The 15,923-nt window shown below is 48.5% G+C and overlaps 11 protein-coding genes and 1 non-coding gene across 12 annotated transcripts; 4 read left to right on the top strand and 8 right to left on the bottom strand.

Annotated features, from left to right (window-relative positions):
• Positions 1-139: 139 nt before the first annotated feature.
• RPL34A (60S ribosomal protein eL34) lies at positions 140-619 on the bottom strand (the record flags this gene model as incomplete). The annotated part of the gene is made up of 2 exons (XM_037283097.1): positions 140-483; positions 583-619. The coding sequence occupies 2 exons, from the start codon at positions 617-619 to the stop codon at positions 140-142; spliced, it is 381 nt and encodes a 126-aa protein (XP_037138993.1).
• Positions 620-1,082: 463 nt separating this feature from the next.
• On the bottom strand, positions 1,083-1,514 carry HG536_0C04880 (RidA family protein; the record flags this gene model as incomplete). Its single annotated transcript, XM_037283098.1, has 1 exon — positions 1,083-1,514. One exon carries the CDS (start codon positions 1,512-1,514, stop codon positions 1,083-1,085), a length of 432 nt encoding a protein of 143 aa, XP_037138994.1.
• Positions 1,515-1,702: 188 nt separating this feature from the next.
• PET117 (Pet117p) lies at positions 1,703-2,038 on the top strand (the record flags this gene model as incomplete). The annotated part of the gene is made up of 1 exon (XM_037283099.1): positions 1,703-2,038. The coding sequence occupies one exon, from the start codon at positions 1,703-1,705 to the stop codon at positions 2,036-2,038; it is 336 nt and encodes a 111-aa protein (XP_037138995.1).
• Positions 2,039-2,388: 350 nt separating this feature from the next.
• On the top strand, positions 2,389-3,561 carry HG536_0C04900 (PHO85 cyclin family protein; the record flags this gene model as incomplete). The annotated part of the gene is made up of 1 exon (XM_037283100.1): positions 2,389-3,561. One exon carries the CDS (start codon positions 2,389-2,391, stop codon positions 3,559-3,561), a length of 1,173 nt encoding a protein of 390 aa, XP_037138996.1.
• A 6-nt stretch (positions 3,562-3,567) lies between these two features.
• CEM1 (fatty acid synthase CEM1) lies at positions 3,568-4,893 on the bottom strand (the record flags this gene model as incomplete). Its single annotated transcript, XM_037283101.1, has 1 exon — positions 3,568-4,893. The coding sequence occupies one exon, from the start codon at positions 4,891-4,893 to the stop codon at positions 3,568-3,570; it is 1,326 nt and encodes a 441-aa protein (XP_037138997.1).
• A 155-nt stretch (positions 4,894-5,048) lies between these two features.
• Positions 5,049-5,801, bottom strand: HG536_0C04920 (HAD family hydrolase; the record flags this gene model as incomplete). The annotated part of the gene is made up of 1 exon (XM_037283102.1): positions 5,049-5,801. The coding sequence occupies one exon, from the start codon at positions 5,799-5,801 to the stop codon at positions 5,049-5,051; it is 753 nt and encodes a 250-aa protein (XP_037138998.1).
• An 860-nt stretch (positions 5,802-6,661) lies between these two features.
• On the top strand, positions 6,662-7,894 carry HG536_0C04930 (uncharacterized protein; the record flags this gene model as incomplete). The annotated part of the gene is made up of 1 exon (XM_037283103.1): positions 6,662-7,894. The coding sequence occupies one exon, from the start codon at positions 6,662-6,664 to the stop codon at positions 7,892-7,894; it is 1,233 nt and encodes a 410-aa protein (XP_037138999.1).
• A 166-nt stretch (positions 7,895-8,060) lies between these two features.
• On the bottom strand, positions 8,061-9,812 carry HG536_0C04940 (uncharacterized protein; the record flags this gene model as incomplete). The annotated part of the gene is made up of 1 exon (XM_037283104.1): positions 8,061-9,812. One exon carries the CDS (start codon positions 9,810-9,812, stop codon positions 8,061-8,063), a length of 1,752 nt encoding a protein of 583 aa, XP_037139000.1.
• Positions 9,813-10,343: 531 nt separating this feature from the next.
• On the bottom strand, positions 10,344-12,026 carry ICL1 (isocitrate lyase 1; the record flags this gene model as incomplete). The annotated part of the gene is made up of 1 exon (XM_037283105.1): positions 10,344-12,026. The coding sequence occupies one exon, from the start codon at positions 12,024-12,026 to the stop codon at positions 10,344-10,346; it is 1,683 nt and encodes a 560-aa protein (XP_037139001.1).
• Positions 12,027-12,423: 397 nt separating this feature from the next.
• Positions 12,424-12,505, bottom strand: HG536_0Ctrna7S. Its single transcript has one exon. It is a non-coding gene; the product is annotated as a tRNA-Ser (tRNA).
• Positions 12,506-12,981: 476 nt separating this feature from the next.
• Positions 12,982-13,551, bottom strand: HG536_0C04960 (uncharacterized protein; the record flags this gene model as incomplete). Its single annotated transcript, XM_037283106.1, has 1 exon — positions 12,982-13,551. One exon carries the CDS (start codon positions 13,549-13,551, stop codon positions 12,982-12,984), a length of 570 nt encoding a protein of 189 aa, XP_037139002.1.
• A 1,662-nt stretch (positions 13,552-15,213) lies between these two features.
• Positions 15,214-15,690, top strand: HG536_0C04970 (uncharacterized protein; the record flags this gene model as incomplete). Its single annotated transcript, XM_037283107.1, has 1 exon — positions 15,214-15,690. One exon carries the CDS (start codon positions 15,214-15,216, stop codon positions 15,688-15,690), a length of 477 nt encoding a protein of 158 aa, XP_037139003.1.
• Between the last annotated feature and the right edge of the window lie 233 nt (positions 15,691-15,923).

Genomic DNA, 15,923 nt, shown 5'->3' on the forward strand with positions numbered 1-15,923 from the left:
ACTTCTTGGCATGAAGATACCTGTTGCCCACTTAAAGAAATTGAGCATTGATTGGAAATTCACGTGATCGACAAGTTAAAATTAATATGTAATCAGTAAGTGACTATATATGATTTTGAGATGTGGGTTGAGGATATGTCTAGTTCTTCTTACCGGACTTCTTGGACTTGGAAGCGTCCTTCTTGGCGGCTTCGACTTGTTCCTTGACGACCCTCTTGACGATCTTTTGCTCTTCGATCAAGAAAGCTCTGATGATTCTCTCCTTGACACAGTTGGCACATCTGGAACCACCGTAAACTCTGGAAACAGTCTTTTGAGTCTTGGATAGAGTAGCGTATTTTCTTGGTCTCACGGTGGCGACACCCTGTAGAGGAGCACCACAGTCACCACACTTTGGTCTGGAAGCCAACTTCTTGACATGTTGAGCACGCAAGACACCACCTGGGGTCTTCACAACCTTGATCTTGTTGGAGCGGGTGTTGTCTGTGAGGAGATTGGCGTTAGTAACATGCGTCTTCGGATGGATTGCAAGCCAGTGGAGGCGCGGAAAGCGAGCATTTTCAGTGGATCTCTATAACATACATGGATTTCTTCTTCTGAAGGTAACACGTTGGGCCATCTTTGGTTGTTCTTTGCTAGCTCTCTTTGTCGTGAAATCCGATACCTACAAGCTTGTGATTTAAACATCTATTGATACTTTTCACTACCGTACACTCTAGTTTTCCAGACAGTGCGAGCCTGAACGCCAGCGTACCCGGGCCCGCTGGGCGGAGGGGCTTGCTGGCTAGTGCTACGTTGCTCTTCCTGGTGTGAGAGCGAGTCCCACTGGCTGGGCAGAGTGGACTACTCTGCTAGAGAGGGTCCTCAGGCTGGAGGCCAGCCTAGGCGGCACGCGACGCGCGCTCCGCGAGGCACGCAAACTTCTCGAGACGCATGAATTAAAAAAAAACAAGAACCCAGACATGTTACCTCTCTCCTGCATCCACACACCGCGGTCTGAAAACGTGCAACAGTCGCATTACTGTTTTCGTCTATATATCAAATTATATCAATCAGGTAGATTATATCGATCAGGGGATTGACTACTCGTTCTCGGTTGCAATCACCTCCATCTCCAGATCAGAATTCAATGGAAGTGCTGCAACAGCCACACAAGACCTAGCTGGCTTGTGCTCGTTGAAGTGCTTGGCGTAAACCTTGTTGAACTCGGCAAAGTACTTCATGTCGGCCAAAAAGACGTTGACCTTGATCACTCTCTCGAGGGACGAGTTGCTTGCGTCCAAGATGCTTTTGACGTTCTTGAACACCTGTTCGGCCTTGTCAGTGATCGAGCCCTCGACAGGCTTGTTCTCTGGCGTGTATGGGACCTGCCCGGAGACAAACACCAAGTTGTTGGCCTTCATGGCCTGAGAGTAGGCTGCAGCCGCTGGAGGAGCGTTTTTGGTAGCGACGGGAGTCAGCGTGGTCATTGTTCTAGCGATTGGCGATCTCAACAAGCTGTTTCTCAGAAACATAACTGTCTTCGCTGTATAGTCTTACAACTTGACACTCTCGAGCCATGCCTCGGCCCTTTATATCAACGAACTCTTATCACTACTCAGGATCGAGCATACACGTGATACGGTATAAACTCGCGCTTTAAGCAGTTCAGATAACTGGATACCAGCCGAGAAGCTGTCTCCTACGCCTGTGACAGTCTGCAATGAGTAGAGCCAGCAAGATCACCTTCTCTCTTTCCTGTCTGTTCACTGCAGCGACCGTTGTTGGGGTCCATTTCGTGCAGGGACTCGAGAGGGAAACATTACACCAGGGTCCTATCAAGGACGCGCGCAGGACCGCTGCCAGGAAGCAACAAAAACTGCAGCAGCAGGAGGACGAGTCTGCCGCGGTAGATCCTGACAAAGAACGTCAAAAGCTCGCCAATCTGAGCGAGCACGAATTGCAACAGGAATTGCGCAAGAAATACGAAGCAATTCAACCCCTATCGGGGCAGGTCGTTACCAAGGATGGAGAAGTGGTAGAGAATAGGTCTCATTGATGTCCTGCGATGATCATATAGCTTGTAGATATAGGTGGAACTTGAGATTCTTTAAAGGTGAAGTTTGGTTTCGTTCATGGTGATGTGTCTCCTGGCAGCCTAAACGGGGCTCCGTCAAGGATCAATCTGGAAGGGTTCGGTATCTACCAGTAGAAGTTCTTGGAGTTGGAGCATCTTGCGAAGATCTGGAGCCGTTGGTGCCGTAGCAGAGTTGGGCATTCTGAAACCAGCAAGATCTAGCTAGTTTGGTTTCTGTTTTGAGTGTCAAGACTACGGAAACACCTTCTCCGATAGAACAGTTAGACTGAAGGTTGTGTGTAATCAACTGCTTGCATCACATTTTACATTAGATGTATAGTGGGTCATCTTCGTCGATAGGCGGAGCTGCCTCATGTGGTGCCATAAATATACCCGCGTCAAAGACTGGTCATAATGGGGTTGGCAGCGGAGACAGTGGTGACGAGAGCACACCGAGTACTCGCACGAGTTTCACGCCTCAAAGCAGCAGAATGCTAATGAACGGGTCACAGACCGGTAGTAATAGGGTGATCACGACGGAGGAAGACGTTTGCAGTTCACAGTCGTCCAGCTCGCCACGGCGAAGTGTTAATAATTATCCAGTTCCACAAGCGTCCAGCATGTTATCGACGATGCGCCGTGAGCGAGAATATGTGGACGAGGTATACAACGAGCATCTGATAGACTCTGATGATCAGTCGCGGGTACGATCCTATGATCACAGTAGAACGAGATCAGAACCGATAGTTCCAATCTGGGAAAGAAGCAAAGATTGTGCACCAGAGCAGAAGGAGAAGGTCGAACCGCCCGATGAAGAGCTGCTGAACATTGCCAAATTCCCAACAGCAAAGCTATTAGACATGTTAACTGCATTACTGGAGAAGATCGTCAAATCCAACGATAAATTGGCTGAAACAAACCCAGCATTAAGCCAAGAGAGAGAGCTGATGGGTTCTAATAACATTTATTTAAATTCAGTCTTGAGCTTTCGAGGGAAGCACATTCCACAGATCAGTCTCGATCACTATTTCCAAAGAATCCAGAAATACTGCCCCACTACTAACGATGTTTTTTTATCTCTACTGGTGTATTTCGATAGAATATCGAAGAGATGTAATAGTAATAATAATGAGATCAACAACGATAATGAACTTCAATATGACATACAGGAAAAGAACAAACAACCGCAGCAACAGGATGAACAGCGGCTGCAGCACCAACAGGCATTTGTCATGGATTCGCATAATATTCATAGGTTATTAATCGCAGGAGTTACGGTGAGTACCAAGTTTTTCAGCGATTTTTTTTACAGCAATTCACGTTACGCAAGGGTCGGAGGTATATCTTTGCAAGAGCTCAATCATTTGGAACTGCAGTTCCTTGTACTTTGCGATTTCGAACTGCTGATATCAGTTAGCGAGTTGCAGAGATACGCAAATCTTCTATGCAAATTTTGGCACAATTCGAACATGATTGACAACCCAAACACTGAGCCAAAGACTTAAGTAGATCTACATATCATGCTGCCATCTTTCAAAGAGCAAACAAGTATTTACTCCACCAAATCCAAAACTGTTGCATAAAGCGTAGCGTAGCCCCTCATGCTTCCTTGGCTGCTTCTGTAAGAAATTGATACCGCTGAATAAGGCTTCATAATCGTCACCTTTAGCGCCGCCGACATCGGTCAGATTTAAAGTGTGAGGGATTATTCTGTCCTTCAGGGCCATTATCGTGAATATGCTCTCGACGGCGCCTGCAGCACCCAAGAGGTGACCGATAGCGCCTTTATTACTGGAAACAAACAGTTCTTCACGTCTCCCTGGTAGTAAGGTCGCCTTTATAGCGTGCGATTCCGCCCTGTCGCCGAGCACAGTTGAGGTAGCATGGGCGTTCACATAACCCACGTCGCTTGCATCGATTTTACCCATTTCAATCGCCATCTTCATGGCACGTCTTGCCCCTTCGCCATCGAGAGAGGGTGACGTGATGTGAAAGGCGTCACTGCTTAACCCGTAACCTTTGATTTCAGCGTATATCGTCGCCTTACGTCTGAGGGCACTCTCGAGGGATTCTACCACCAGGCTACCGGCGCCTTCACCAAGCACAAAGCCAGATCTGCGACGATCAAAGGGTCTCGAAACCCCGTCATCTGTATTGATACTCTTCGCCCTGATGAATCCAGCGAGCGATAATGGATTTATACAGGACTCACTAGCCCCAGCAACGCAAATATCTTGCATACCAAGACGAATGAAATTGTAAGCATCGCCAATAGCGTTATTACCTGTGGCACACGCAGTAGACACACAATGCGAAATTCCCTTGAGCCCAAACTTTATCGACACATTACCAGCCGCCATATTCGACAGTATTCTCGGTATAAACAACGGCGAGACCTTCTTGCGATCGTTGTGAAGCGCCAAGGTGGCCGAACATATATCCTCAATCGAGCCTATGCCTGATCCAATGACGCAGCCAAACCTCTCCGGGTCAGCTTTAGACGTATCCAGAGTGGAATTGTCCTCGTTCAGCAATCCAGCGTCCTTCAGAGCTTCCTCGGTGCTCAGCAGCGCCAATTTGGTGAACTGAGCACACCTACGCTGGTCCTGATCTGTAATCAAACCGCCCGACTGCTCCAATCCGTCTTGGCATTTCCCCACGGTGACTGATGCCGGTATACTATGCGATACTGGTTCGAAATCCGAGCTGTAGTTCGGCAGGGAAGCGAGTGCAACTATCCCTGATCTACCCTTCAAAAGGTTTTGCCATGATTCAGCTAAACTGGCACCAAGAGGTGTCCTACAGCCCAGTCCGGTGACCACCACTCTGGTAGCCATATTCCTCTGATTTGGCCGTGTAAAAAATGGCAGCTCTTCAAAGGAGGAAAATTGGTGTGCTCTTAATGTTGGTTTATAATATACAATTACATCGAAATGTGTTTTCTATATGAAATAATGGCTGATGGTGCTAGAGTCTGATACGCCGCGGATGATCACCATTGCAATAGATCATCCTTAGCATATAGGTAGTCCTTGAAGATGAACTCGACCTCGTCGGTCTCTGGATCGTAACCACCAACTTCAATCGACTCGTGGTTCTTCACAATGATGTCGCAACCCTTCTCGATTAAGAAATCCTGATCAAAAGTGGTGGCAATACCGATGATCTTACAGCCAGCAGCCTTACCGGCAGCGATACCAGCTGGAGCGTCCTCGAAGACAACAACCTTGGACTTGGATGGGTCTTGCTTGTTGATAGGGAAACCCAGACCTTCTCTGCCCTTCAGATATGGCTCTGGGTGTGGCTTTCCTTGCTTAACGTCATTGGCTGTGATAAAGTACTCTGGTCTCTTGATGTGCAAGATGTCGAACCACTTCCTGGCCATGTCACGGGTACCAGAAGTAGCGACAGCCCACTTCTCCTTTGGCAAAGCGTTCAAAGCGGTGCACAGCTTAACGGCACCTGGCACTTCGATCGAGTGCTGGCCGTACTTCTCTGGGATCTCGCCCTCCAACTTGGTCACGTATTCCTCGTCGGCGTAGTCTGGAGCAAACTTGGCGATGGCATCGTAAGTCCTCCATCCGTGAGAAATGTTGATAACATGTTCAGCATCGAAGTATGGCTTGTCCTTACCGAAGTCTCTCCAGAAAGCAGCAATGGCCGGCTGAGAGATAATGATGGTACCGTCGACGTCGAACAGGGCAGCGTTGACTTTCAAAGAAACCGGCTTAGTAGTCAAAGGCATGTTAATATTCTGTGCTCGTGGTAGAGTGTTTGTGTTGTACAGATCTCTAACCGATAAATAACACCTATCACTTCATTTCCCTGGATCACTGGACCCTCTCACCATATATATATATGTAACTTAGCTATCAAGTCTTAAAGTGGCATAGTCGAGTACCATAATCATGCGACAAAAGAAAAAATATCAACAGTAATCAAACAAGAAACGCAACAAGCATCAAAGTAATCGTCATACCAGATTTCTGAGTAAAGTGATTAACCAGTTGTCAGTTGTGCTGCCTTGACCATACAACATCACCCACCACCTGGCCCTTCACGCCAAAATTAATTATCGCTGAGGGCCATGGTTTGATGTCCAGGCCTGTTCTTTTTCCTGTCGCATGACGTCTTGGTACATACCCACTTCTTTTACTTCTTGGCCTTCTGACCTGGTCGCACCAGCCAGGCCATTTACATTTACCGTCGTCAGACTCGGCTGCCAACGTCTCGAGTTGGCTCTCTGTCCTTTTGTCGTTTCTTGTTTTGGGACTTCGGAAAAAAACAGGAAGCCCGGATCGCTACCCGGTTTTTCTGCTGTTTTTCCGCTTCGCTTATAATTTTTCCGGGCCCGTGTTTGCTACATGCAGCGACAGACATTTGTGACGCTGACGCCGGGATCTGGTGTCTGGGTCTGTTCGAAAGTTCTGTTACCCGGTACACAGTAACCCTGAGAGCAACTCCAGCCTATTCCTATAGACGGACTTGTGTGGATCAGTATTTATAGATGGTGGTACCTGTATATCCGTTGTATTGGTCTGTTGTAGTGTCTGTTGTTACGAGGCAATTGATCCTGCAGAGATAAGACAAGATTGGGGCCTGGTAATGATGGTTAGCAACGAGAATAGGAGCGCGGTTCTGTTGAGAATCGACAATTTGCCCCCGGGCAAGTCGTGGAAGCAAGTCAAATATCTCATCGGTGGCATTATTCACCATTCCAGTGTGCTTAAGGTTAAGATGCTGCCCTTGATGTCGTCGATTGTGCCACCTTTTGTGCCTTTTCAAAGCTGTGTGGTGTCGCTGAGGTCTAATTTGGATCCCAACTCTTTGAACGAGCTGCTGCTGAGCCTTAATACTTTCCAGTGGGACTACTATAACCTGTATGCGTACACGTTACCGCAGCCTTTTGAGATGCCGACCTCTCCTCCGATGAGCTCTCGTGAAGACAACGCTTCTAATGGCGAAAATAGCCAAAGTAATAGTCCTGGGTTTATGTATCCGCCCGTGAATATGATGGCACCTCCACGACAGCCAAGCGGACCGATGATGGGCGGGATTCCGCAGATGCCTGGCCCCCTGATGGGGTTGCCGCCGCACAGACGCAAGTATCTACAGCCTCCAATGAACATGTTCCTTCAGCAGTTGCAAGAGAGGGAGGCGACCAAGGCCATGATGGGTCTGACGCTGAACTCCGACTCGCATCCACGTTCGAGCAACGATATCTTGGTAAGTAATGGTGGTGTCGGTGGTAATGGCGCGACAAGTTCGAGGAGGTTGAGGCAGATCTTTAATGAGAAGAGCTTCAGGAAGCAAATGACTGGACGTGGAATGTGGCAGCTGCAGCTGGACAACTTCCCGCCTTTTCTGAAGCTGGATACCATAGAACCGCTAACGGAAGATGACGACAAAGTCTTGAAAGAGAAGGGGCTGCGGCTGATCGAGACTGATCAACCAGATAAGTTTGGGAGGCTAAGATGGACAGTGCTGAAGGATTTCATAAAATTAAAGTGTCCGAGATTGCTTAATTTGAATGACCCTTCGTCCGCCCAGGGCGGCGAGAGCAACGGTGATAATACAAGGGAGTTTTACGTTGGGGTTTACGAGGATAGTGAAGAGCAGGTGCGATTGAAAGTGCCAGGTCAAGATAAAGCAGACGATAAACTGAATGTTGTCAAATCAACTGTATATAAGGCAATCGTTGGGTTTAATGATAAAGAATTGTGCGACATGTGCCTGGCGAACTTGCAAGGTCAAGAATATTCGCTTGGTTTCAAACTAAGGGTGAAATATTTACCACCATACGATGAACATCAAGATGGTGGTACCGGTACGGCGTAAAAGGAATTGGGAACAGCAAATTGGCAGGAAAAGGCCAAACGTAGTTACAAATAGATAAATAGATTCTAATTAATGATTTAAAATGCTGAAAGGCCAAAAATGCTGGGGGAAAAAAGTGACAGAAAAAATAACAAATGCAACGATCTCAAGACCTGTCTTGAGACCTTTATAATAATGGCTGGAACACCGGCTGTGGCAGATTACCGTCCTGAAAAAATTTCTTGCTACCGGTACCAACCACTGATGGAACGTCAATCGCTTCACCATTCGGGTTTTTATTGATCTTGTTGATGATTTTATCCAGCAAGTTCACACTAGACGACTTCGTAGTAGGGGGCGGAGTGGGACTTTCTTTCTTGACCTGCAAAGATGCAGTGCTCAGAATGTTCAGTCCATCCAATGGCGACGAGTTCTGATCATCCAAAACTCTCACTTCCAACACGATGCAGTCATGGGACAAACTGATGAACAGCTTCGCTAATTGGAAATCATCGCTCAACAGAGCGCCATTGTGGAAAAGACCCAGCATCTGAGTTCTCGATGCAATGCGGAACAAAGACTGTGAGTTTTCCAAGATTTCATTCACCGTTGGAGGTCCATTGCTTAATACGTGGAAAGTGAAGAGCTGTTCTCGATCCTTGAATTTCAAGATAACTTGTTTGTTGACGTCCTGGTTAGCAACTTGTGGTTTCATCGAAAGCGACGACAGTACTGCAGTTCTCTCATTTGTTGGCACGGATGATATGTTTTCAGAATTGTACAGCAATGGATATTGGTTCATCACGAGATGATGAATCACCTCGCTTAACGCATACAGACAGGGATCGAACCCGAAATCTTTCACGATACCTCCCATCACCAAAAGCAGCAGTTTCAACTGCACTTCCCTCGCCGGCAGCTGCGAAAGCTTCCTTCTAGTAGCAGCATCGAAAAGCTTTGTCGACAGCAGCGCCAGCGAATCCTCCGAGTACGTCTTGGAAGTGATATACTCCATTGACGAAGGCATTAGGTTCGAGAAAAAACGCTCGATTACAAACGCCACGGACGACTTGATGGACATTTCGCCCAAGATTTCCAGATTCGAGTACATGTCGATGGATCCCTGGGCGATCTTGGAACACGTCCCAGACCTCTGGATCTGCAAAAGAAGCTTCTCTCTTAAGAAAAACGGAATAGTGGTGTCTGACGAGGCCTTACTCCCACCTGCCGGCTTATCAGAATGCAGTCCGAGCGACAGCAGCGTCTGGTCGTTCGAAGACAGCGCAAAGTCCGTCAGGTTCGGACCGTTGGATGGGTCCCGCTGACATTGCTCAGCCAGCGGAACAGCGTTGCTGACCAGATCCGATATAATGCCCTTGACAATATCGTTGTACCGCTGCTGCGATTGAACCACGGGCACGCAACTGGGCAGCCTGGGCCCCATAGTCGGCGCCGGCAACGCCTTGGGCTGAATGGTCGCTAGATTGCTCATGGTCACGTGCCCGTTGGGCACCAACTTCGCCAAGCTTGGAGGCGAGTTGGTGCCGCACACGCCAAGGTCCTCCTCCGACGCCGAGACCGCCGCTTGGTTCGACGAGCAGGACACCGGAGAGGGCAGACTCGACGGCGACGGAGACCTGCCAGGAAGCCTCCTCTTGGATCTCTTCCGGTTCCTCCTCACGGACTGAACCGCTGCAGTCACAAGTTTCTCAAACTCCCCGGCTGTATCTATCGGATACCCAAACTCGGTCCTCAGAATCGTAGCAATCTGTTTGATATTATCATCCTGCTCACTTGCCTTCCGCTCACTGAGTCCAAATTTATCAATCAACTCCAGTCTTCTCCCGGAGAACTGTTTCCACTTCTTCTCGTCTGAAAAATTTAACTGCTCTCTTATCTTATGTGTAGTGCCCCCAGTGCAACCGCCACCGCCAAGCATCTTGACTCGAAAACGAAAACCGTGTTTATTCTTCGATGCCTGACTCGCGATCTGCCAACTTTTCTTCTCGATCAGCTGTATGCTGTACAATATATATATATGTACGGGATGAATGTGTCAATCGGGCTGTGTTCGATCCAATCAAGGGAAGAATAGCCATAAGAAAAAAGTGATCATACGGCATCCGTCTGCGCAACCATTTTTGATGACTTTTGGTTACTAAAGATCCAATATCCTATGGAGCCCAAAATGACTAAGTCCTTATGACTCTCCTTGGGTTGCTTTTCCGACACAGAGCGGCCGCAGAGACATCGCTTTTCAACTTCCGCGCGCAACGGCCACTGCAGTTTTCGCACGGCAAGAAGGACAAAAACGGCAAGCTTGGCGGGCGACGTGGGAGGGGCGGCCGTGGTGGGGCAGCCGTGGAGGCGGCACGCTTCGGAAAAATAAAGTGAATTTTGACACATTTGCGGAATAATAGAGTTAATCCGACCGCTTACATAAGCTATTTTGGAATATTATATATCGGGACTAGAGCTTGCTGTTCTGCTGATCTTTGAACTGATCTTCCGTGACACCGACGCCCATTGCCGCGGTGGCGCTTACGCCACCTTGGGCTAGTTTCAGTAGACTGTCGATGTACTCGGCTCCGGACCATTTCTGGTGCTTTAGCACATCGACGCCCTCGTCCATCTCCCTCTTTTGCACGTTTTGGGCGTATGCCTTCATGCCGTGTTTGGAGAATTCACGTGCGAAGTTGTTCACTGCGAGTGCTGTTGTGTGCAGCCCTGCCAGGGTGATGAACTGCCAGTTGTAGCCGAGCTGGCCGAGTCTCTCGATGAAGGTGGCTTGCTCGTCTACGGACATGGCCTTGGTCCAGTTGAACGAGGGCGAGAGGTTGTAGGCGAGCATCTGGTGTGGGTACTCGGAGCGGACGCCTTCGGCGAACTGCTTGGCCTGTGGGTAGTCTGGATAGTTGCTCTCCATCCAGACGAGGTCCGCGTAGGGTGCGAAGGCGCGGGCTCTCATGATGGCACACTCGGTGCCGCCCTGGTAGCGGTATAGACCCTCTCTGACGCGGGGGACGTCCCAGTTGAAGTAGACTTCGTGTCCAAGCAGCTGTTTGGCAAGCTTCTGTGCTTCTCTGTGTGGGGTCGCGGTGTAGGGTCCGACTTTGGATCTGAACTCGGCGACGATCTGTTTCTTGTTCGATAGGTTGGACCTGGCTACTTCGTCTGCGAACGCTTCATGGAACAGTTTGAGACCGGCCTTCTTGCACCATTGGGCTTCGATCTGAGCCAGCTCCGGGCCGGATGCGCCTGCGAGAATGGCCTTGTCCATGACTTCAGCAAACGGTTGCGCCTCGACCTCTGGGTTCGTGGCACCTACGATAAAGTAGTGGTCTCTGACGTCGATGGTAGAGCTGATCAGTGTCGCCGCTTCGGAGTCCGTTCTGGCCACAACGATCAGGTCCGAGTGCATGATGTCGGCGCACATCCTCACGGTAGTCAGCCTGTTGACGTGCTCCTGTACCGGGATCACGCAGCGGCCCGCCATGTGGCCGCACTTCTTGTTGGTCGAGGTCTGGTCCTCCATGTGGATGCCGGCGGCACCACGCTCAATGAACATCTTGGTCAGCTTGAACACCGCGGTCAACCCACCGTGTCCGGCGTCTCCGTCCGCGATAATTGGCGTCAGATAGTCGACTGGTGGCCCCATAGCGTCCAGTTCCTGCTGCGACGCAGCGTTCGCTCTCGCCTCCAGCTGTTTCCTGTCGTGGAACAACTGTGCCTTGAACAGATGCTCTACCTTGTTAGGCACCGTGTCCATTGGATAGTCTGCCAAATCGGGACCTGGTTCATTGGACGTCGAGGCCGTAGAAGAACACTGCCATCCAGAAACATAAATCGTGTCCAGATACTTTGCCATCTGCGTGATATGAACGGGATCCAACGCACCAAACGTCTTGGCCACGGTCCCCTCCCTGCTGTGCTGCAACAGCACCTTGTATAACTTCTTAGCCATCACAGACGACGGATACTCCACAGGAGGGAAAGTACCTCTTCTTGCGGCAATATCCTCAGCAGTATAGATCCTCTTGGTATTTTTCCAACGCGGTTCGGACCACCATTTCTTGATCTCGCTTGCAGAAGCACTTAGCTCCTTCTTCAGCGCTTGATAGTCCTGAGTGTTTTGTTCAGTCTCAAAAGTCATTTCAGTGAAAGATCAATTCCTGATTGTTTCAATGATACGATCTTCGTGCTCTAGCCCTCAAGTTGGAAATCGTACTGGTTACCCCGGTACTTTATATACGAATACAGATTACATGATATCCTCGGCGGAAAGCAATTCCTATGATGCTATCACCGTAGGCCCATCTAGTAGCCTAATTCTATATGCTATCGAGTCCCACTACAGCCCTAGCCTCGGGCTAGTTGGCTCAGAGTTCCTTGCAGAGTCATTCATGATGCGATGAGTTAGTCAACCTTGTAAGCTTTCCGGTGGAGTAAGTCTACTTTTTCAACCCAGGAAACTCCGGTCGAATGTAGAGGGCGTTTCGGACCAATGGGTTGATACTCCTCGGACCAAATGGAAAAAAAAAATTAAAATCCGACACCAGCAGGATTTGAACCAGCGCGGGCAGAGCCCAACAGATTTCAAGTCTGTCGCCTTAACCACTCGGCCATAGTGCCGCAGATTTTTCGTATTGTTGCACCCAAGATGGTATTGCCAGCAGATCAGGTACACATCTATCAACTCTTAGACTAAGTACAGATGAATTCCCACTTGAATCTAACCTAGCTGGTCTCCAATTTGCGCGTTTCAATTCAATATTGGATTATTGTGTATGTAATCGTTTAGTCAACAGCCTTACTCCCAAACACTTATGCCTATCACAGCTACACTACACTGTTGTTAGATCACCACTGACCAGTCTGATGTCAGTTCACTTATCGAACCAATGTTATTGGAGCTTGATTCTTCGTTAATGGATTGTATCATCATCAGGCGTCATTCTATGGTTCGAATCACTTTGATATCGTCATGTTCCTGACCTCTTATCCTTTGCTAGGCTTGAGCTACATCGGCTCAGCTGATGCTTGTATCAGATCTAGATACAGCATCCCGTAGATCCTAACGCAAATCCCGCCTGTAGATCCCCTACCCGCTATTCATTAGGGTCGCTCGAGTCATGGTCGCCCTTGCAACGGTGTAGAGGCGGAGAGGGTCCATCAACAGTCGATTTTGATAGCATTTCTGCTTCCAGGGGTCCAAGCTGTCTCATGGCCTCACTATACCGCAGGATGAAGCTTAGAACCTCGGGCTTCACGATCGCTTTCCAGCCGTGATACACACTTTCCAGAACCTCGCCCGCTTTAGACCTTTTTTTTACTGCTGGAGGCCTACAAGTGGGGTTGATGAGCTTGCAAGTGTAGTTCACCTTGTTGCTGGTGTTTTCTACTTTCACAAGCTCATAATAACCAGAGAGAAAAGCGTTCAGATAACTGGGTATTCTTCTCCTCCGATGCATTCCAACCTTGCGAAGCACCAGATACTCTTGCGTGGCAGTGAAGCTTGTTATGACGGCCTTCTTTTGTGGTTCAGTCGTTTTCAACAGGCAGTCCAAGGCCATAATGGGATCGTAGTCTCCAGCTATTGGATAGAAATCGATGAATCGAGCTGTTCGAGTCTTTCTCTCAGTCACCAAGCCTTGGAACAAACCGGCCCAGGTGCTCATGATCTACCACCGTGAGTGTAGATGGATCAGGCCTCGTCAAATCGCTTTGACGGCAGCAATTGAACACAGTCCCAAGAAACAGAGGGAATTCCGCCCTCGTGGCAGGTGTCCTGGTGTAGGCGGGTATTTTGTCCATGACAGGCTTGAGGATGTCTTCCCGCAGAGAGTCACATTATCCAAAATGTTCTTGAATGACTCATCGATGGTAGTCGCCTCTCGCACCTCTTTAACGGTTTTCGGACCCTCCCAGTCCTCATCGCACCTCTCAAAGACGCTTTTCATGCTGGACTTCTTGGCAGAAGTTATTTGGAACTTCACAACCTCGAAGTATTCGTTTACTTCGCCCTCCAGCAACTCGAGAATTCGATCCTTAATTTGGGAGGCCTTCAATTTCACGTAGTCTCTGAACCCAGTCATTCGGACCTTGTATAGGCTCCAGATATTTGTCAATAGGTGCTTTCTTGGGGTCCGTCCCGATTTCCATGCCGGCTAGACCTCGCATTACGTTCTGAACATCTGGTAGCGTTTACGGTTACTAGCTGCCTCTACCTGAACATTGCATCCTGCCATCATGCGCTCTAATGTCGAAAGAGAAAGGAACTCAATAACTCGCCGAGGAATTTAGACCCAAGGTCGAAGATACTGAAAAGGACGTCGATAAATTGAAAGGATTCATATCCAACATGGAATTTTATATGGGAACATTTGATAGGCATAATGAAGCCGCCCGTGTTGTTTATTTCACGAGACAGATTAGCGGTCAGCCGCAGAATGGGCTCGAAATTACATAAGCGAGCAGCACTATCAGGATGTCTCATTCAATGACTTCACGGAAGCCTTTCCAAAACACTTCTACAAGGAACCCAACACACAGATTAAAAAGAACTGCTCGTTAAATTGTTCGATACCCAGTTTTGCTTGAGATAACGGGATGATGTTGTTTAATATCCTACCGATGTCGGGTTCCTTGTAGAAAGATGGGTGCTGCTCGACCTTGGGTCTAAACTCCCTTGCAGTGATTGATTTTTGCCATCCTTCGACGTTAGAGCTCATATCGATACGATTTTTATTTTCACACAGAGGCAGCTAGTAACCGTAAGTGCAGCCAGATGGCGATAGGTGCTGGTGCGATGATGTAACAGATACGGCTTTCATGGCCCTGTGATAACAGTGGTCAAAAATGAATGCCATATCAGCCGAGCCGATTATACAGGACCGTATTACCAGGATAGCTTAGTCGTTCGATAGCCTCGTTCGGGTTCGAGCGTCGTTAACCCAACTGTAGCGTATCAATTCTAGATACAACATACTTCAGTATGATAATGCAGACTATCACCGGAGTTGGGCTCGACCCGATAATTTTGGCTGGACATTCAATGACGTCGTAAGACATGAAATGATTAAACTACTTTCATTCGTTTCAACAAGGGGTCGGGGTAAAGTACCGTGAACGATGCGGACGAGCAATGTGGGGTGAAGTATCTTGTAAGGGGAAGCTGGAACTCGAAGGGGGTTTCGTATAGTTGGGGTTCTGTTGGTATATAAGGAGGGTTTCCCCTTTGATTCCATTCCTTAGTCTCTCGAACTATTTCATTCTCGGTTAGACAAGGTAGTTTCTGCATCACAGAATATAACCTACACATACTAAGTATACTATACAGCATGGCAAAGAAGGACAAGGGCCCAAAGGTCTCCACTGTTACGACGAAGGAAGGTGAGACTTTGAAGGTGTTCGAGGACTTGAACGACTTCGAGACTTTCATCAAACAGGAGACTGAGGATGACAGCTTTGACAACCTGCATTGCCAGCTGAGGTACTATCCGCCATTCGTGCTGCAGGAGGCACACAACGATCCGGAGAAGATCGCGAACACTGCGAACTGCCACTCGAAGAAGTTTGTGCGTCATCTGCACCAGCACGTCGAAAAGCACTTGTTGAAGGACATCAAGGCAGCTGTCAACTTGCGGGACTTGAAGTTCCGTAACAAGTCCAAGGACGAGAGTTTCGAGCGCATCGTGTGGCACTACGGGGAGGACACCGAGTATCATGAGAAGAAGTTCCACATCGAAGTTGGAGTCACCTGCAATCACGATAACGCGATGGTGGACGTCGACTACAAGACCGTCCCTCTTAGATAGTTTTATTTGGCCAGATAATGTGTTTACGAAGTAATGATTTTTACGCTAGCGAGCTTGCGACGGTTAACGTTTAGTTGTTCCGAAGGCGCTTTCAGGCGACGCAATCAACTAAACAGAAGAAAGAACAGACAGGCCCAGCAGCATGCTGAGTCTAACAGACGACCGCAGATGTTGCGAAACTGAGCGGAAGAGCAAGCATTGAGTGAGATTACTCGTACGATATAAGGTCTTCG

Source organism: Torulaspora globosa, chromosome 3 (assembly GCF_014133895.1).
Source record: "Torulaspora globosa chromosome 3, complete sequence".
NCBI classification, from domain to species: Eukaryota; Fungi; Ascomycota; class Saccharomycetes; order Saccharomycetales; family Saccharomycetaceae; genus Torulaspora; species Torulaspora globosa.